Source organism: Nothoprocta perdicaria, unplaced genomic scaffold (assembly GCF_003342845.1).
Source record: "Nothoprocta perdicaria isolate Ctin4 unplaced genomic scaffold, notPer1 scaffold_57, whole genome shotgun sequence".
Taxonomy (NCBI): domain Eukaryota; kingdom Metazoa; phylum Chordata; class Aves; order Tinamiformes; family Tinamidae; genus Nothoprocta; species Nothoprocta perdicaria.
The window spans coordinates 3,424,257-3,445,882 of record NW_020455832.1 but is presented as its reverse complement, the minus strand read 5'-3'; the positions used below and the strand labels follow the sequence as shown (position 1 = coordinate 3,445,882).

At 38.9% G+C, this 21,626-nt stretch overlaps 1 protein-coding gene across 1 annotated transcript in view; it reads right to left on the bottom strand.

Moving 5' to 3' along the window:
• Nucleotides 1-21,626, bottom strand: part of MPP7 (membrane palmitoylated protein 7) — a 101,631-nt gene that overhangs the window by 42,203 nt on the left and 37,802 nt on the right. Inside the window, exons 4-5 of the mRNA XM_026048788.1 lie at nucleotides 17,571-17,651; nucleotides 2,684-2,815 (exon numbers count right to left, since the gene is read on the bottom strand). Coding sequence (XP_025904573.1) covers nucleotides 2,684-2,815; nucleotides 17,571-17,651 — 213 coding nt within the window. The remainder of the gene's footprint in view (nucleotides 1-2,683; nucleotides 2,816-17,570; nucleotides 17,652-21,626) is intronic.

The window sequence follows — 21,626 nt, the reverse complement described above, 5'->3', positions numbered from 1 at the left end:
CTCCTGGCAGTACCCACTGAGGTTGTCCCTATAGCAGGTTAGTCCCACCTATAAAACAGATCGATTTTATTTCGTTCATCTCTCCTAAGAGCCCAGCTACAGGACGGTGACTAAGATGCACAGGAGGCTGCAGACTCCATGACAGCAGAACATGAAACACTCTTCCCCCCAGCAACTCATCTCACCCCGGTTTAGCTCTGGAAGCCAGGCAAGTACCTGGTTCAAACGAGGTGTCCAGGCTCCTCCTGCCGTTGCTGAAAAGCATCAGGCAGCTCAGGAGAGTGCATCAGCCTTTGTCAGAAGGGGCATTTTAGAGGGGCAATGATTCWAACCTCAGGAGCTGCCTATCTTTTCTTGACTAACAGGCCCTGCACAAACATTAGCTCCCACGTGGCCAAATCTGTGTGAGATGAATCTGTGTGGTGAGGAGATCCGCAGCCAGCGCTATCCAACGTGGAATCGGAGTCGGGAGCCAGGCCACAAGCCGACACAGGCCACCAAGTGAACTAACATCTCGCAGCCCCCCTGCACATTTCAGATATCAGCAACATTCACCAGGAAGACCCAAATGGCTGGAAAAAAACCTAACCTGTGGCACAAGTAAAAATCTTCCAAGCCCTCTGATAAAAATGCTAGGTGGGTGAATTCTGCACTACCTCTGGAAAGGAGGTGTCTCTAGTCCTGCCTACATAATAAGGCTCAGGGAAGTTCTAAATCACTTCATTGAGACAAAGCTTCCCAATATGTAATTTCAYCTCACTTGAGTGAAACTGTGAGAATGCCATTTGCCAATAGAGCAGTAATATATACATTTAAAAAAGAGAAAAAAAGTGGAAGGATGAACTGAAAGTTTGAATCACCTTCKGCAGAAGGACTGGGAGAGAAGTTAAGCAACGATTTTAAACCCTTTGAAATGTGGCCTTGAGAAAGCCTCCACAATCCACTGTGTTTCCTTCTCAACAGTCTTCAATAATACGTGAGCAAGGGCTTGGAGCACCAGAGAGTTCTTAAATCAGAGAAAAACACGAACAGCACAAGAGGAAATAGGGTGCAGATTAATCAGGCGTTAGATCTATTCCAAAGGAGTTAAGGGAGTGTCCAGTTTTCTGCACACCATACTCCAACACGTGCATACATATATACAACGTATGCAAAGGAGATACAGTCAGGAACTCCCAGCATGGGCAGCTGATGTAAAGCTTCCCACTTTGCAGGAAAGAAGATGAAACAATCCTCTCCCCACAGCTTCCTTATGAAGAAAAGTTTTACAGACAGAAAATTAGCATGATAAGAAGCTACTGCACTGCAGGATGRCACAATTCGCAAACTCACTCAAGGTTTTAGTAGCAAATCACATGTCAAATGTGAAACCATGTGAATTAGGATTTTACATCATTAAGATTTTCTCACAYAAATTCAAATAGAACAAGAATATTTTCATTAATACTAAAAGTTGTTCAATTGGAACTCATTTCATATGGTATGTTCAAATTTCTGTGTTTCAGAACTGATCTTCTTTCTGATACCGTTTATTTTCTTCCTTAAAGAATATACCCTTGTTAAAAAGTAAAATAAATACAAAACCCTTAATAAATAGGTCCATGATTTGGATAGTTGGGAAAAAACATTTAGTATGTTAAGACCAATTAAGCATATTCTTGGTAAGATGGTTGGATTCAATGATCTCAGRAGGTCTTTCCAACTATAATGATTCTATTGAAAAGTTTACACGGGTCAAATTTTTAATGGGGTTCAGGGGCATCTACAGGCAGTTAATACTAAAATTCATTTCCTATTTACTGACGTGAGATATTCATCAAGAACAAGAGCTGATACGAAGATATCTATGGTCAGACAAGCTGCCCCTGTATATCTAACACAGGCATCATTCTCTCCTTGTCACCTCAAACACAAAATCACAGTTTTCTCAAAGTAACTTTGCAGATATTTCTTCAGCATCATTGTCCATTAAAACAAACATTCAGTATAACATAAAACAAAGCTTTTGCTGGTTTGCAGAAGGAAAAGGAATAAGGTTAAATTTTATACAAGATGACTCTGCAGCAAATAAAAATAACCAAAACAGTAAAACATTTTCATATTCTTGTAACACAACCTAGGTTTAGCCCTTTTATTTTTCCAGATATCCCCATGAAGATATTAACTTTCTAGTATTCATAATCCAAAGTACAACAACAGACATCTTAAATTTGTCCAGATTTCAATCGAAGTATTTTAAAATATGTTTTCATGCTCTCCTTTCAGTGTATCAAAAGGTCACTTTTTTTACATGAACAGACACAGTTCATGACAAAGGTCAGCATTTCTTCGGGGATTCATTCTCCTCTCTTTTTGAAAGAAGTCTCTGATTCAAATTCAAGATAAATGATGAATATATTATTGATATAACTACTCCGAGCAGCCCACAAACACCATAAATGAACAAATTTCCCTTACTCATTTGACATACTTTATTAATAATAGTTGAAAAYGTTATTCACAGTGTAATTCACACACAGTGAAGTGTCATTCAATAAGTATATTACTCAGTGTAATACATAACGTGGACAATGCTCTCCTATTCGTATTTCTAGTTACTGCTACCCATTCACGTTCATAAACAGAACACTCTGTACCCCATGCACACACACAGAAATCCCAAACAAATGGCTGGGTGACTTACCAACGGTTCCCTGTTTTTGACAAGTCTGATTATTTTAACCGAATCTTCTTCCTCATCGATATCGTCGGGCATGGGAGGCAACACAGGATCGTAGTTCTTCTGAGCCACGGTATCATGCACAGAGAGCAAAGCCTGGAAATGTTACAGGTCAACATATTATTTGTCAGCTGAAAACTATAAAAGACAAAACGGAGGAAGTTATTTATAGCGTTACTCTGATAGTGTCGTGCAGGTTGACAATGTAACTCCCATAACTTTGACACAGGTCAAATGGGGATGAAAGAACTCCATAAAATAAATATTTTCATGTACACAATGTATGCATCTAATAACCATGGATAAAATCCATGTCTTCACACTCATGAAAACTCCAAGTGTCTCACAGAGTAGTTTGAAAATACAACAACTATGATTAGGAGAAAAGCCTCCAGTGAGCAATAATGTCATTCTAGGAGTCCTACAAGAAAGTTTCTTCAATGCACTCTGCAACCCTGTGAATCAAACAGGCAAAGTTAAGTGTCTGCCAGTATTTCTGTTCAGGCACTAGGTACCTGAGATCTGGCTGATGTCCAACCAYTCCCTTCAAAGGAACTCTGCCCTTCCTCGGCGACTGAATCCCTTTTGCACTCCCTTTCATATCAGCAGTTATTTTAGGAATTTTTAATTTATCGTGGAACTTATGGCTGAGATTGAAGAATATATTGAAGAAGTTATTTGGTTTAGGCAGGTGCTTATCAACCATCTGTCCCATGTCCTGCCTCTTTGTTTTCTCTTTTGTCATTGCTTCTCCACTTTATGCATGGCTTGAACAACAAATTCTTCAAAACTTCTTTCAAAGAAGAAAAATTTTGTCCTGACAAAAGGACTCGGTTTTTAAGAATGAAATAAATTATGAACTTGCAGAATTTCAAGAATCTTGAAAGTTAAAGGAGGTTGGAAAGCTCATTCTCTTAATTTTCTTAATGATCTAAAAGCACGTCAGCTATAAYCTCAAATTCACAGCTTTTTCTAGATACATAACTCTTAAAAACCTTTTTTATTTTGAAAAGTCCTCATTATTTGTAACGCCTTTTAAACTGTTGGAAAATATAATGCATTTACTTTCCAAGCTGAAACTATATATTATAGTTGGCATAACAGTAACCACCAAACTTATAACTGTTTCCATTTCTTTCAAATGCTTCTGTTTTTAAATAGCTGCTCTTGAGCATTTCACATTTTGACTGGATATTTTTGCACAAGTTTTTGCCAATATTTTAAAAAGCCACAGTCCGAAAAACAAAATGAATCTGTAAATTGATAACTTCCATACCAGAAAAGTGAAAGAAAAACAGCTTTGTAAAATGCTGACATGCTTAGGATTAAAGCTGTATGTATGATCCTTGTTAACATGGATAATATCAGAAAGTATTTATTAATGATTGTTAAAATCAAGCATTTCTACCAACTATTATAGTGATCAAGAAATTCCTTCCATAAAGAACAGACTCAGGCTATATTTCTCTGATAATAGTTTATTTGCTAATTAATGAAAGACAGATAATGTTAGACAAGGCATTCAGTCAGAGGCTGTATGTTGATCAAGGTAATATACATTTTTTTAAAAAGAGGCACTTCCATTATCTTATTCTGTATTTCTTTTCTTGAATGGGGGAGASAATAAACAACTGCAACCAATTTCCAAGCTACGCAAGCTACAAGCTATGATATTAAAAGCAGGGGATAGAGTATAAGGTAAAYTTAACATTTGGAAAGTTACTTTTTAAGCTGGGTTTTCACCAGTATAAGCACAAAGGAACCTCACGCTGCTTCATGAGAATTTGCAATTGTCCTACTGATTGCTAGGTATATTTTACATTTGGATGACTGTGTTTCAATGTTCTGTAACTAACTATACAAGTTTTTTCCATCTCAAGATACTATTTACCATCAAAATTTTGCAGCTCACTTCCACCAAAAGTTTGGTTTTACTTCAAATCTGAGCTAACAACCTCAGAGACTAACCATTATGGTTCCTGCTGGAAACATGTATTAGGAAGAATTACATAGGTAAAACATATGCAATCACATGCAATCCTGTAAAGATGTATGTGAAATATCAAAGAAATGCCAAAATGAAATTAGTGTTTATTTTTACTGTAATCTACTTTTATTTTAAGCTACTTAGAGYTAAGACATCTAAAACTAGTATTGTACAATTACATTTTTCCACAAAATTGGAAAAGCAAATAATACAAATACAAAAAAACCCCAAAATCTTAAATATGAAAACRTAATTGCAGAACACTAGTTTTAGATTTTTTGTTTTTAAAAAAAAGCCTGGGCATGCTCAAGGACTGGTTTGACCTGAGGAGGTTCTGTATTTCAGTTTAAAAACCATCAGGCAGACAGAGACAACAGATGAAAATAATCCCAGTACCATTTCCATAGCGCAAGGCAGCAACTTAAAAGACGTGCAAAAGAAAATGCCCCTGCGAACGCAATGCGCGCCGCAACCTCTGCCCAGCACGAGGAAGAACCGGGCTGGTTCCCAACGTGCTCCCAGGGAGCAGGGCGTCCCTACGTGACTCCCTGCTCCCAGGGCCGGGCCGGGCTCTGGACACAGCGGGAATTGGGTCACAGGGCCCAAGCACTACCAGGCCAGGCCCATCCCACTTACCTATCGAGCTCTTTTTCGCTCAGAACAACTGGAACTTATCAACTCCTCCTCTCCTCCCCCAAAACACACCGTGCCACAACAAGATTTCAGTGTAAGACCCTTTCCCCAAACTTTCCTGTTATTATATCTAAGAGCAGACACACGCTTCAGTGCACGGTAGCAGTGGCAGAAGTGACATGTGGTTCCTCGAGGAGCTCCTGTCCTCGCAGCCCCTTTCCACAGCTTGCTCTCCTGCTTCCTTCAACACTCTGCTCTCTGCCCTCTATAATTAATCTGCAGGCAAAACGTAAAAGTTATTTTGGTTTTACTTAAAGWATTCAACTAAAAATGATCAGAACGTGACCTCAGGAGAACTGTCATACATTTCAAGCACACAAGTAAACAACCATATTCACAGACTTAACAGGACACTTCTTCAGCAGCTTCTTTGTAGCGTGTGTTTAACTTAAGGTATTGTTAGTCCAAATAACTGTGTATCAGATCGGGCTGTATATAAAAGTTACAGATTTTCTTAAAAGCAAAGAAACGCCAAGAAATCAAACAGAAACCTGTCCCGAACAAGCTTCCCAAGGAGGAACTGTGCAAAGGCAGAAATAATCTCTTTTTACACAGCAGTGACTGACTGATGTCCCACACCTTTATATCTAGGATACTAACTTTGGCCTCCCAGCAAACTGCATGAAGTACAGACACTTTTGGGGTTTTTTTTTGTTTGTTTGTTTGTTTTGCTTTGAAATACAGAGCTCTTCAGAACCATGTGTGTATGAGCTGAGATCAGGTTCATGAATATCTAAGGCAGAAAGGGATTTTATTTCAGCTCTACGGTCTGTGCTTATGATTCACTAACGTAAACATGATCCATATTTAGAACTTAAAAGAAGGTATGATTCAAACCCCTGCACTACCTAAATATAAATATTGACGTTCAGCTAAATTCTTAGACACGACCTAGCTGGACACGGATACTTGCATCAGGCCCCTGAAATGTCTAATAACTARTACTCTATTTTTCATATTAAAGCTATCACTGATCATTTCACAGTTTATATAATGAAATTTTGCACTATCAATTTRCACAAAGAGAATTTGGCACTAAAAACATCTGAAGTTAAAACAGTTCTGAAATGCTAAATGTTTATTTGAGAATGTTATTAATGAAAACATTTCTGTATTTTGAGAAACATGCATCATTTCACTAYACTACATTTAACTACGCTCATTTTTGTTCCTCTAAAACAATGATAAATTTTGTATTATTTTTGCTTCTATTTTTATTTCAAGAAAAAAACCTCAAGTAGCCACTGACGTGTGATTTTCAAGGCTCTATTTATAAAAATGCACGTTTGAGCTTGCAGAACTGTTTTTCATTCACTACTCTAGAGAAACATCTGAGAAAAAAAAGAGCAATTAAATAAAAAGAAGGGGAATATAATGGCCACAGAGGCAAAAGAACCCTCTTGCCTTCCAGGCCTCTAGAAAAAAGAAATAGCTAATAATGAAGATTATAGAAATAGAATCTGTAAGGACTCAAACTAACCTCCAAAAAGCAAGGAGCTGCAGCCCTGCTGCCCACGAGCACCCACAGCCCCGGGTCACAGCAAAGCGGCCCACAACTGCACTGGGCTACCGACTGAACACGGGCTACTTTCCTGGCAGCTCAGATGGGTAACGTGGGCTTTGAGCTCCACCAGGTGAGACATTTCCTGAGCTCCACCAGGTGAGACATTTCCCCACGCCTCAGCTTTGCTGTGGTGAAAACAAGCAGAGCAGCTAGGTTTTGGGAGAGGAGAAAAGGGACGTGAGCAGCAGGCGCAGCACCGTGCGCCCAGGTTCTGGAGAGCCCCAGCGATGTTGTGTTTTCCTTTGTGATAAGGTTACAGAAGAAATACAGGCAGACAAGCTGAAAACGGAGGCGGAAAATATTACTCCTCGCTGGAGAGCCTCATTTACGAGTAATGTGCATAGAGGTAAAACAAAGGGAGTGAGGGGAGTGACACTAGAGACAGGTGTCAAAGCACAAAAGCTCAAAGGCGAAGCTCAAATTTCTGGAGGGGACTGAATCCAAGCAAAGACGGCTGACAGGGCATCAGAATGGGAGGAGAAGCCTAAGAAACATAAAAGCCAAGTGTGAAGAAGAATTTAAGAAGGAGCAGAGTGCAAACAGAGAGAAAAGGGGAAGGCACTGGGATTGGCACGTAAAAGTGACTGGGTTTGAGAATAGGTTGGAAGAGAAAGGAAACAAAAACAGCAAGGAGTCAGAATGAAACTAAACACTTAAGAACAACTGGTAAACAGCACAAAATTAGCAGGAGAAATGGGAAATAAGAATTTAGGTGAGAGGGAAAGAAAATGAGGGAGCCAATGCTCTTCCTCTACAGGAAAAAATAGCCTTTAAGTAGTCTTTTAAATCTTGAGTACGTACAGAGGACTTTATATTGATGTAAAGTGCATATGAATTCCACTCCATTAATTCCAGTCTCCAGTAAACGGGTGATAAAACAGCCTTTGGAAAAGGGCAGCGTGTGGCAGCAGCTGAACCATTAATGCTGCCTGCTAAATAAGTGCAGCCCCAAGGCGCATGCAAAGCAGCTCTCAGCAAACACCTAAGGTCTCCGCTGGGATTTCTCAGCTCTGCTAAAGGCTGAAGGAGAATCTGGGAGCAGGGGCGAGCAACAAAACAGGAGATGTCGGATGTGCCACAGGAGAGACMTGAGGACAGCTGCATAACTAGATTAAAAATTCTTGGGAAATAAAACCAGTGACCGAATAGGCAGGTTACAGTTACCATTTATCAAGCAAAAAAATGAATAAAATTCCTTCTAAAGGTATGATATTCTAATCATTTTTTTTCAGCAGATTTTCTGTTCTGAATACAATTCCCCCATTAAATCTCATTTTTTCTGTTCTGAATAAAATTCCCCAATTAAATATGCACAATATGTAATGTTAAAGAAATCAGCTAACTTTAAGAAACGGACATGTATAACTCTAGCTATGCATAACAATGATGGGAAGAAAATTGAAAGCATGATTCTCAATTTGTGATCATGAAGCCAATGTACACAATAATTCATGGAAAAACACAGTTAATTTCCTTCTTCCTGTCCTTCAAATACTATTTCTTTTTCTATATGTTGGCTATATGTTCCCCAGAAATTATATATTATGTGACATGACAGTAAGTTAGGTATGTACAAAAGAGAAAAAACATTCCCTGCTTGGGACTGTTGGCATCTGTGCTTCAGAGAGAGCTGCCCTCAAGTCCAAGCTTGTCCAAATAGCCTGGACAAGCTAATTCCAAACTCCTTTTTGCTCCCGAGCTGACTTTGATGCAGTTGGGTCACTGCAGTAATTCAAAGTATTTAACATGCACATCATACGCGTGTGTTTTTGTGTTTTTAATATCTACCATATATTAATGTTTTTAGCATGACAACATCTCAGCTGGATCAATATTAAGTATATATTACTTTTTCCTCCTGACTATGGTGGACTTTTATTCCTGACTATATGAACTTCCTTTCACAAAAGGGTAATTTCCCTGCCTGGAAATGCAGTCTCTTGATTTCAGATGCACCAATCTGAACTGATGGGTTTACCTGCAGCCCTCGGCCAGACAGCAAGAGCCAGCAGCAACCTGGACTTTCAGCATCTTCAGACTCCTGCTTCCTCTCGCTCATTGCCCGGAGCCCCTGGAGACGCTTCCCAAGTCTAGCTACTCTCACAGAAACACTCAGCCCGTCCATGGCATCTGGGAAAAGTGTTAATATTCTTCCAGATGGCAGCCCTGTGTTTTCCTCAGCTGTGGCCTCTCCCTCTTCCGCTCATGCTTAGCCATTATCAGGGCAGAAGAAGCTCTGATTTTAAACCAACAGTGAAGAATCTGACCAAAGCATCTCTGAAACTCACAGTGCGATTCGTTTAGCTAACACATTCTTGAAGCTGTAAACACTTGAAGTTGTTTTCAAGTAGTTCTGCCTTGCAGAACTTGCTTTGCAGTTTTCCCACACCAAAAAACAGAAGAACTATTTCTATTCATCAGTTTAACTGAACTCAGAAATCATTCTGGATGCTGCAGTATGATCATCATCATTCCATCTGAGTAAATCTTCTGTATGTRTATTATAAAATTATCATGGAAGAATTATAAAATATTAAAATTAAAATGATGCAATAGAACAAATCCTGCCTCTTAAATCACTCTGAATCACGGACTGACATTTTTTAAGAAAAGGCCAATAAAATTGCAGATAGAGGCAAAAAGATGACAAATTCTGGTGGATTTCCAAAATATTTGTGTGGAAGAATCTTACAGAATTATAAACTATGTAATCAACAGATGAGATGCACAGTCTTGATGTTGACTAGAAATGCAAGAATGGACAAAAAGGAAAAAAATAAAGCCAAACATATTAAACCACCGATGAACCGATTCAGCAAAAGAGGAGACTTGAAGCTCAGGCAGTTCAGCTGGAATATGGCCTGACAACTTCAAGGGAAAAGCAGTTCTGAAAGAAGACGACAGACAACTTCCACTGACAAAAGGGACTGCTTCCTTCATACTCTGCGTTTTTTTTTCTGTTTTCATTAGCCGAATAGAAGTGCTACTTGAAAAGGAAGTGATTTTATCCGTACTGACTTTTTCCTCTTCCTAAATTACCAGTTTTAGGATTGTTTCCAGTCTTTGCATGTTGCACATAAACGCTATGGTTAAATGCAGGCAAATCGAAACTTTTACATGAATTCATGTCCATTACCTCATGTGTAAAGGCTGTACACTACAGAAATTCTTCGTTTTGCTTTTCAAATCTCTTATTTCCTCCAGCCAACCTGCCTGGCTTTGCTTTTGTTTATTAAGGCTATCTCTTTATCTCTTTATCATCTACATGAGCCGCTACTGAGTACAGCATTTCTATACATCTAAGATGACTGCAACACAGGCTGCCTATTTTAACATCATTTCACGTGAAGCAGCCCCAAGAGCATGTTAGGGTACTATGATGACTGTCATTTAAATATATGCATACAGTTTTATGCTGTTAAACACTTATTATATGTTTTATACTATTATATGTATGTTCTGTCAGCTCTTTCCTTCCAAGTTAGCAGTATCTTCTTGCAGCTCTCCCCACCCCAAGAAGTTTTCCACAGAGAGAACTCCTTAMATTTATGCTTATGGATATAAGTGGAAATAGAAATACGAAGTCAAGCTGAGAAGGTGCAATTTTAGATCCTATTTTTCCTCTGACAAGGATGTCAATATGTGTGGGGAGGGCTTCCCAAACTGGCAACCTGCTGGAAACAGTCAAGAAAAACTGTTGAATAACCCACTTTTTCACTGTTTCACAGTTCCCGGCCTAAAAGGGAGTACTGCAGTCATTTTGTTTGACTTGCATAACACTGACCATGCAATTTCACTTAATTTCTACACCAAATCCATAGTAATTACTTCCTTCAAAACAGCTGGAGGTTTCAACCGCAGTGCACATGCAGCAGGACTCAACAAGAAATCGATTCCACTTCAAAACACCATAGAAAAATAGCCTTTGATCTGTCTATCCAAGCAAGCAATGGGGACATTTATTTTAAGGTAAGTACATAAAATCACCTCAATCTCCTCCCTGCCCTCTTGCTTTTTGGACTATCTCTTTGGCAAATAAATGCAGGAGACACTGAGCAGAAGGACCTCATTCAGTGCCTAATAAAAGTCCTTGCAGCCCTGTTCACTTCCCCTCTCCCTCAGTTTCGTGGCTGGTGTGCACAGGACATCTAGAGGCTCTCCATCGAGTAGCGACTGGAACCCCCAGGGCTGTGTTCCTTGCTTGCTTTTGGGATGATTTGCATGCAGTACTTGGAAAACAGCTTTTTCTCTCTTGCTGCTGATATTTTACAGCATACCATCCCAAATCAAATTGGCTCTTGCAGATTTACAAATTAACGGCCTCCGATTCTGCAAAAGAGGATTAGTTATCTTTTCTACTGACATATTGAACACAACATAATATACATCACCATGTAAGTTAAAAAGAACTTTTTAGTTAATATAAGTTAAACAAGATTTTATAGTTAAAAAACAAACAAACAAAAAACATAGGAGCACACCCTCTGTAATATGCCCTACCAGCAAATCTGGAGGACCAGGGGTGAATAAATAGAGATGATTCAAGACACTGCTAACAGCACAAGTGCAGCTCAGATGCTAACTGACCTGAGATTCTTATTTAGCTTTTCCAGATGCTAAAACTGAACAGTTTCAGACAAATCCCAACAATTTCCAGCATAGAAATGTTGATTTTGCAGAAACCATGTTTTGCAATGAAAAAGCCCTGATGGAAATTGAGCTCTAGTTTCAAAGGAAATGGAAGGAAGAGGACAAAGTTTAGATTAAGACTTTTTAAAATTACATGTTCTAAAAAATGTTTCATAAAATTTTCAAAGCACCACCAGATTTTGTTTTATATTATTACAACCCCAAATCTTCTGTGAGTGCCTCATATATTAAAGTTCTGTAGAAAAATGTCTGCTCTTGCCTGCATAGTAAACTATATAGTCAATTTTGCCAGTGATTGTAAGGCAGCTTTATAAGGCTCTCCTGATAAGGGCTTAAAATGTTTATTTTTTTAGCAGAACAAGTAGCACTTTGATCAGAACAGTCTATTAGGACACTATGCAAATCTAGTAAGCCCCAGCTGGCACAGACCATGGTATCAGCAGCTGGATATCAAATAAAGGCTAGAGTTTATGAACTTCTCAGTAAAAATAAGAAAACCAGAACAGGGTAGGGCAACTAATAATGTATGCTTCAAGTTAAAAGGAAGAAATAATTACACAAAGAATATAAACTGCTCTGGCTTTGCTATCTGCAATTTAAGTTTTGCTTTACTCATGGTTATATTGCAAAGGAAAGCTGAGGAGGGACTTCTGGAGATGCAAATGGTTACAAATGAGAATTGTTTACATTCTGTGAAATGAAAAGGCATGAATAAATTTCAAGACATATCAAATGACTAGCAAAGAAAACAGCAAGTGTAAATCCTATTTACCGTTTTCTGATGTATGCAGCTTTGGCATTTCAGAGTAAACTAAAAAATCCAAAACAATGTTGTTTAAAGAATCTGTATTTTCTTTGAACAGCACACTGAAGCTGTCCACGGACAAGTTAATCTGAAAACATTCCCAGCCATATGAGAGCGCTTTTCCCTTCCCTCTGCAAGTTATCTTAAAATKACTTCCAAAATTCTACTCGTTCTAGGGTAATAAAAAAGAAGCCAAGAAAAATACGTTAAGCAGGTCCACTGCTTGTTCCCTGCACAGCCACAGGTACCGTTCCTCAAGCGCTCCAAATAATTTACATGCTCCTGTACCACGAGRCCTTGAAGTCATTCACAGTTGTGCCTTGTGCCCTTGTTTATGAACCCGTTTTATGGTTGAAACTAGTGGCTGGCAATCCTTTCAGAGCACATAAACACAAGAGAAAACAGCGTGCAGAAACAGGCAGAACCACCACTGGAATTCTTAAGAGCTTCAAGGAGTTTAATTTCCTCCAGGTCATAAGGTATAATTCAGGTATAATCATCCCTTACAATAGCTTTAGCATAGACGCAGAGGCTTTTAAAAATAACTGTTGTTCTGCTCAGTACACTAGGACTACAAAGAGTATATTTTATATGACTTTTAAAAAACATTCTACTTGTTCTGATAGGGATATATTTCAAATGATATCTCATTTTAATATGTAAAGGATTGAAAAAATAATTGCCATTACAGGCACAAAATTAAGAGTCGATGAGATCTGAATAATGCATCTCAAGTTGGTCTCAAAGTGAATGTACTTGGGATAAAATCATGAAAGAGACTAAAAAATGGTCCATTCTTTCTGTAGCCTTCCGGGTTTGCAGGCACACAAGCAAAGCACCTAAAATGTTAAGTCTCACGGTTAATTTTTTTAGTTGTTTATATTTCAAATGTTTTATAAAACAAATAACAATTATGCCCCAGTGCTATGGCAGTGTCCCAAAAAGAACACAGCTTTTCAAGCTTGTTAGTAAAGGAATTAGGAGTCAGCAATCATGAAGAGTTTTTAATTAAAATTTGAAAAGAGTTTCAAGTCTTTAAAATATTATACAACTTAAAGCAACACTCATCTTTATTTCCTGTTTCTTAGATGGACACTGATTTTTGTGTTTATAAGGAAAATAATATATCAAAGTAATTGCATAGATTTTGGAACAATGAATARGAATATAGAGGAACAAGACAAACACCAAGTCAGCTGTAAAATACTGTGTAAATATCTCAACTGGAAAAAAAAATCTAGGAATACTGGAACGTACCCAATTCATTTCTTTTTTTCAGATTTAATTCAGCTACTTATTGTTTTTTCCCTCCTGTATCATCACAGTCAAGTCAAAATCAGCCACAAAGGGAGAAYGTACTGACTACTTGTGCATATTCAGTTCAAATTATTTGCACGACTTAAAGAATTTGTAAAGGTTTTCCTTAATAAAAGAAGAAAATATGCATAAATATGTAATTTTCCTAGTTCTAATGCAAAACAAAGATTGTGATAGTAAGGACACTGTTCTAGAGCTAATTCTGTTTTCACATTTTATTAAAAACTGCAGAAAGTATGCAAATACCTACAACAGAAATACTTCAGGGAAAAATAAAACGTCAATGCCCTCTATTAAGAGTAAGTAAGTTAGAACTGTAAGCAGAGCTAAGATCTACATCTTGAYAGYGAAATTTCCTTGATATTTGCAGTGAAATGCATAGGTAGGAACTATTTTAAATTGAAAAATGGAATTCAAAGAATTTTCTTCAGTCCAGTTTTCCCAGATCCTATGTTTTTATATAAAGTGGTACACTAGCACTCAGCAGCACACCCACCAGCACACTCAACAAAGCACCTCGTCTGCTCCTTAACGTTAGAGTCTGATACATGCAGTCTTGTTTAAATGAAGGAAGGACACAAAAGATCCATTTGTTAAACTCAGCTACGGTTAAAAGTTTTGCAGATTAAAATTCTAACATCACTCTTGATTTTTTTTTGATAATTTCAGAGCTAGCAAATAACCAGATAATAACATAGGTTAATTCAGCTAGCTATAAGCTGAGAAAAACAAAACTCTGTCCTACTATCCTTTATGCATGTTATAAATGCTCAGTGTTATCTCAAACTTTATATGCTGTGTATTTACAGCATACACATTCAAGTTGTTATTAGACAAGCAAGCTAAAAGATATTCCTTCCTTCTTTGGACACTGTAAACAGCAGACTATGGAAATTCCTGGTCATTTCACACAAATGTGTATAGAATCACATAACCACAATAGCCTGTAATTGCCTGCCAACAAATCTGCAATGTAAAATACATATCTTGAAAATACAAACTACTTCTTAAAATTATTYTTTTAAAAAATAAGCAAGGCAAGYTTGAAATACACTAAAAATATCTAATTCATGGTTACACCTCAGGAATTATCCAAGTCTTAGAAGTGACTACAGGAACTGAAATAAATCTAAGTATCTACTTGCACTGTTCCATTTCTAAACAGGCCAGGAATTAACATCTTCAAACATGGCTTATTTTCCTTAATCACACAGAATAAAACATTAGGTACAGCAACATGGTCTTCCATTCCTTACTCACTTGAGGTTTTACCAAACACACCACACTATCTAGTGCCTATAATGAAAAGTGCGGCAGCTGTTTARATCACTACACAAATTACCAAATAGGTAAGTAATTTAAAGTGCCAGCTCTTCATGTTGTAAGGGGCAAAAGAGCCTAAAGGTCCAAAGTAGGAAGTGCACAGCAATCAGAACCAGGGATGTGCCTTGCTCTGTGGCTTGCTTTACCGCAAGGCCTACGTGACCCGTGAGTTCTGTGGTTACTGCAGCCTGTAAAAATACAGAAATGCTTGAGGAAGACACAAATCTCCTCTTCAGAAGGCTGGAGGGTCCCACAGAGGCAGACCCGAGGGCGGCCTGCCTGCGCTCCATGTCAGGCAGACGTGACCAGGCGCGGCCCAAGAGCCGCTCGGCGCGGCCTGCGCTGCCGCGAGCCGGCCTGGCAGCCCTGCAGCCGCACAGCACGGCTCAGGCTACCTACAGCTGCACGTACACACATCCCAAGTACCCTCAGTCCTGTATTTTACTGCAGCTGAGTTAAACAAAATCCCAGCGATGCCCCCATACCTCACCGCTTCAAGAAACAGAACATATACAACACAATATATAAGCTTCAATACACCTAGTTCTAGTTATTTAGCATCACTCTTTCATATGAGGTCCCTTCCGACCTCAACCATATTGTGATTCTATGATTGATTSATTCATATGATTGATTTTTAATTATCACTCAGCTGCCTTTTAAACTGGCCTAAGAACGCACTGGAAGTATGAATGTCCATTAGTAGTTATCTTCTCCATTTGACTGTAGGCCTTTAATTGTACACTTGCAGTTGCGACACAAAAAACTTGAGATGTAAGTTGCTGTACTTAGGTTTTATGAAAGAGATCATGAGATGCATTTCAAGGTGTTGTCTCCTGGCCAGCTCAAAAATCGCACATCGCATCCACGTGGACTCAGGTTCTAAGGTATGGAAATACTATTCTACTTCTTGCTGCCTTTATTAAATATAACAGGATTCATGTAAATCACAAATCATTACTTAGCATTGGAAATGGAAAACAATAGATGTGCTGGCCTGTGTTCACAGGACTATTGTTTCTAAACTGTAGCACCAATGCAAAACCTTGCACACAGATGCACAAGGCCCCCTGATTTCTTCCTGGAGCTAAGAGTTCTGTTCTACTTCCCGGGTAATCATATGGGATAGAACAAGAAGAAAGTGCACCTGGCAGAACCCTGGGATAGGTTCCAGCACATTTTGTAAATCTCAGTTCTGTTGAATATAACTGTCTCAGAAAGAAACTATTTTCTTCTTCAGAACATTCTTTTGTGGATGAAAACCATGGAATAACATTAACTTGTCAAAGTTTCATATATCACATGTGAACAGATATGTGCAAAACATTGTCAAAACTTAATGTATCAGATACAAAAGGATATATGTAACCAGACAATTCTGTAATATAAAAAGAAAATATGTAAATATTCATCTAATAATGCTGTTGCTAGAAACTTCTATCAGTCACTCATTCTTTTTTTTTTTCTTTTGCACATTAACCAAGTCTATGAACTTATAATTACATTCCAACATCTGTCCCTTTACACAACTGTAATGCAGTAAATACATCCTAGCCATCCTTCATCTCCCTATGAATGTACTAGAGTGGAGCTGGAAGAAGGTGCAAGTCCAACTGCTGTCTCCAGCTGACACCATACTTAAAGCCAGGTCAGGAGAGGAGAGTTTCCCTAGCAGAATAACATGCAGCTAGTTTAAGTCAATCCCAAATGAAGTCTATGCAATTTTTAGAAAAACCTTACACACATTTTGGAAAAGACTATCAGTTACCCTAAGTAATTTCATATGTGGAAGAGTTGTTTTAGACATGATTTTGCCCCAGGAATCTAGACAAAAGGACAAAACAAGGAAATCTTTTCCAGGCATCAGTAAAGCCTGGAATGACACAGAAGGGATAGGGAATCTTTGGCAGTGTACTGCATAAGCTCAGACACTACTCAACCTCAAGAAACCTTTGGGAGGGAACTGGAGAAACTGAGGCCCCCCATCTTTCCTTTCCCTTTCTGCCCTTGGGAGCGTGGGGGAAAGTAATCAAGGCACTCAAAGTAGCCCATGCCTGGATGCAGTACTCTCACCTCGCCAACACGATGGAGGGTAAAGTATTTACCAACTCCTGCACCTATATTTGCCATAGGGTGGTGGGTGAAGAAGACACTGACTGGGCAAAAATAGCAGGCATACAGGCAGTTCTTCCCCATCACACACACAAACTTACATGCAAACAATGCAGGAAGGGAAATGTGTGTCTTATACAGTCAAGTATCAACTTTCTGGATTATCCACTGTAAATAAGCCACAGATTTCTATGGAATTACTTTTATAAATATCAGTAACAGTGTAATAACTTACTGTCAGCGCAGACACGTTTCTTTGCAGCAGTTATTTCCTACCAACAGTGCGTCCCTTGTTAAAGGCACTYGTATTCATTAAAGCCGACAGAAGGCAGCGCGGCCTTGGGACGCAGACGCAGCCACCCACGGGGGAGGCACTTGCAGGTGCAACCTGCATCCTCACCTTGAGATTGGGCTTTGCCAGCAGCTTCAGCAGCTCCCTGATCTCGCTGTTCGGCGGTTTGCTCTGCAGCTCCTCAGCCAGCTGTGCGGGAGATTGAATTGACACAAAGACCATTAGGAAAGCGCTGGTGTATCCAGTGCATCAGTGACAACCGAGAATCTATCTTGTTCAAGGTTATTACTTTCCAGTGTGTTAAAACAGAAGCCAGCATGAAGAAAAACACCATCAATCACCGTGCTTCTTTTTCTGGCCCTCAGTGGACCAGATTTAAGCCAGGCCTTTCGGCTCAGTTTAACGCAAGTAATCATTTCTGGCAAGAGCAGAGCCAGATCACACTCTGATTTATAGCAATGAGGGCAAATCCCAGCACTTCATTTAAGTGAATGGCCCTTTGCGTGCAGACAAAGGGCTGCTTGTAAAAATGACTGGATCAAACTTTGACACTGTCTATAAAAAACAGCTTCTGAATGAGGTGGTGAAATCCATACTGCTTCCAAAAACCCACAGTAGCTGTGCTGTTTAGGACTGGGATAAGAAAGCAAAGTGCCCCTACAGCGCAAGCAATCCGAACCTTTTATTATGTTTACACATATCCTGGAAGCAGCTTGTTAAACGTAAAGCGGGTTGATCATAATGCGGTTTATAACAGGTCATCAGCTACCCAAGGCCCCAAAATGCAGAGAGCGTGTCCTGACACAGAGAGCAGCAACGGCCGCCTGGTTACCCCACAGGGCTGTGGTTTGGTGGACAGCAGAACAGCAGAACAGCAGCTTGAGCCCATGGTTCCTGGCTCCTAAGTCCCTTATCACTATGTTCTCGGCAATCTGGACTCCAGAGGCACCTACTACTACACAAATTCAGACTATTTTTGCAGAAGAAGGAAATGCTAAAACATTCTTTACGACACTGAACTATAGTTTAACATTCTGAAGCAACGTAGCTCATCATCCAAATTTTGATTTCAAATAATCACTTAATTTCTTCATATTGAATCAATGCCATAGAAATTTCTCAGAGACTGGTGATGTGAAGAAAGCAATTTTATTCACCTAGCTTGATTTCAAATTCTTACTTTCACTTTTTTGAGGATTTAAAATTTCAAAAAATAAACTGCAGAAATTACTAATAAGCTATAATTAGAGAAGCAACACCAGACACATTCTGAAAACATTTTTGAAGTTTCATATTAACACAAAGTTAAAAGAACTGAAAACAAAAATTTATCACCTACATTCCCTGGAATTCATAATGCAAAATCATTTATCAAACACATCAATGCTAGTCTTAACAATCTTCTTACATCTATACAGTGGGATTAGGGAAAAAAAAAAAAAAACAGTGCAGGAAAGGCCAAAATGAAATACCTGATTCACATAAAAGCAGGGATCAAGGTAATCTGCCAGAAATCTAGTCTGCAAATTCTGGGGCAGAGCTTTGCCAAGCTGCAAATAACCTGTAAGAGAAGTGAGCGCAGCCCAAGGCTTCAGGTTCTCATTTGTTCTCCTTTCATTTGGGGCTTGTGCTGTTCATTACTAGGGAATAAAATGGAGGCGTCTGTAGCTTCATTGATCAGACACTAATGAGGCTGCAGGAATGGGTGCTCCAGGGCTTCTCGAATGATGTGAACAAGCTGAGCTGCCATCTGCTTTGATGGTGTGGGTGTAGATACAGGTACCCAAGGCTTTGAACAGTAAGAAACAAGAAATAGTACTGAGGTGTTCGAACAGACTGTTTCTAACCTCAGTGCACCTTAAGCACTTGTGATGTCTAGAGAAACAGGAGCCCCAAGTGGTGCTCCTGTCAGCCAACGGTTGTCACCAGCGCGGCCTGCTCTGCTCCCGCCAGTTTTGCACTGGATTTTTGTTTGCTTTTTGCTGGTGTTGAAGTGCAAAGATTGTGACTGCTAACGGTGGCAGCTTGGTGGGATTCTTTGGGAACAAACATCGTTACCACAGCTGATCCCCAGATGTGCCAAGGACTGCCAGGAAGTGGCCAGGGAAGCGCTTCCCAAACCCACTGCTGGGGGAACCAAACATTTTACCAACCCTTCATGAAAAGTGGCTACTCTTGAGAGGGGCAACCAGAGCAAGGCAGAGCCAGGGCTAAGGAGGGAATACCAGGGCTGGAGAGTTGGAAGTTTCTTGGGAATGTGTTGAAACTTCTTTTGTTAGTATAGTGCTTCCAGTAACTTCAAGGCCTAGTTCACAGTGCGCAACCAACTGTATTTTAGGACATGTCTGCATGGTTTGCATCAAAGCAAAAGCCCTATATGGCCCTATAGAGGCACCAGCACTCCAAAGTAAGGGGCAAACTGAAACTCTGATGGGAAATTCAGTGTAAAATTCCCTGGGAGCCAGGGGAGAGAAGGGAAGGCTGCTAGGAACATGGGAATGTGCCGGTTGTTACCTCAGTACTGAACAGAAGAATAAAGGCCATATTAGCGGCCCCTCAAATTTAGGTTTTAAGCTAAACAGGAACTACAAATTTGTTAATAAGAATACTTCCTGGTTTGTTTTCACTAAAATGCACTTAATATCACTAGGGAAAAAAACATCAATTTAATGCACATTGAAATAAAAGTGTGTGCTATATCACTAACATGCTCTTAAATCCCTGAAGCTGACAACCAGTCAGACAAATGTGCCAAACGCTGACTAGCACTTCAGTGCTAAAACCCCATGTATCTTACAGTTATAAAAAACATTGTACTCACTCTTAATTTACTTAATGTACTACCTTAACTTGCATGCCTGGAGGTTGCTGGTAACTACTGACAATATACCTAACCCTGCAATGTATAGCCTGCCTTCAGCTGCCAGGGGACACTTCACTTTTATAGGACACTGCTCATAAAACAAGTGATTCCAGTATCCACAAAAATGAAGCACCAACAAGAGGATCTTTAAGAGAAGCTGTGCATGTGGAGTAGGCAGGTGTCTACAGATAGTCACGTCTTAACTTGCATACATTTAAAAAACATTACTGAAATAAATTCATAAGGTAAAACCTCCCAGCTAGCTCAAAAGTCATAGTATAATTCTGGAGTTTTTGATCCAAAACATTTTAAGTGAGGCAGAAGAAAGACCAAAGTTTTTTGGCATCTTTGAAAACAACAAAAACTACATTTTGCATCCAAAAATAAGAAACTGATTCTTATTAAGAATTTTAGTCCACAGATCAGTAACACAAACGTTGACAAGGGTTATTAATATGTCACCAGGATCTTAATAAAGACAATTTCAACTAGTTTTCTAATTTTCAAAATTATTATTAACATTAATTCAAAGCTACTTGAAGGTTATAAAAATATTACTGATATATGCCTAATGTCAAAGCTAATGCATTATTATATTTGGTATGTCACAGGATATAGATTTCTTCCCGCTGAAACATTATTAAATTACGATATATCCTGTTTTATATATACTTGTAATATATTTAATTTAGTGTTTCTTTAGGATGTTGCCATTCTCAATTCACAACATTTAACCAATTGTCTAATTTAAAATCAAAGGGTATTAATTATGTAAAAAAAAATCAGCTAAGCTTTTAAAACCGCTATAAAATACGACAAGCTTCAAACATGCTATATTTGAAACAGATCCCAACACATTCTCCCTTTTCCAAAAAACAACCTGAGATCATCACTTGCAACAAAGACTTCTGGATTTCACCTAAACCACAGTTTATTAAACATTTCTCTGTCCTGGCCTACCTCAAGTTCAGTCATAGTTTATACAGGTGTGTGCACAATTCATCTGAATCCTAGAATTAACCAAATAGCAAGAAATGGCAGGTTGGATTTTTTTTTCTTTAACATAAAAGTTATAGTAACAGGAAATTAACTACTCCATCAATGCCGACCACTTCTACAATTTATTTTTTGGTTATGAAGGTAATTTGGAAAGCACCAATATCCATAAATCACTACTGTACTTTTTGTTAAATAGTTTTTTTTTTCAACAACCCTTCTTCCTAGACATTTCATATGCCTCATTTCTGTACTATTATCTGTCATTTTTCATGTTCTGTCAGCGGAACAGCTATCTCATTTGT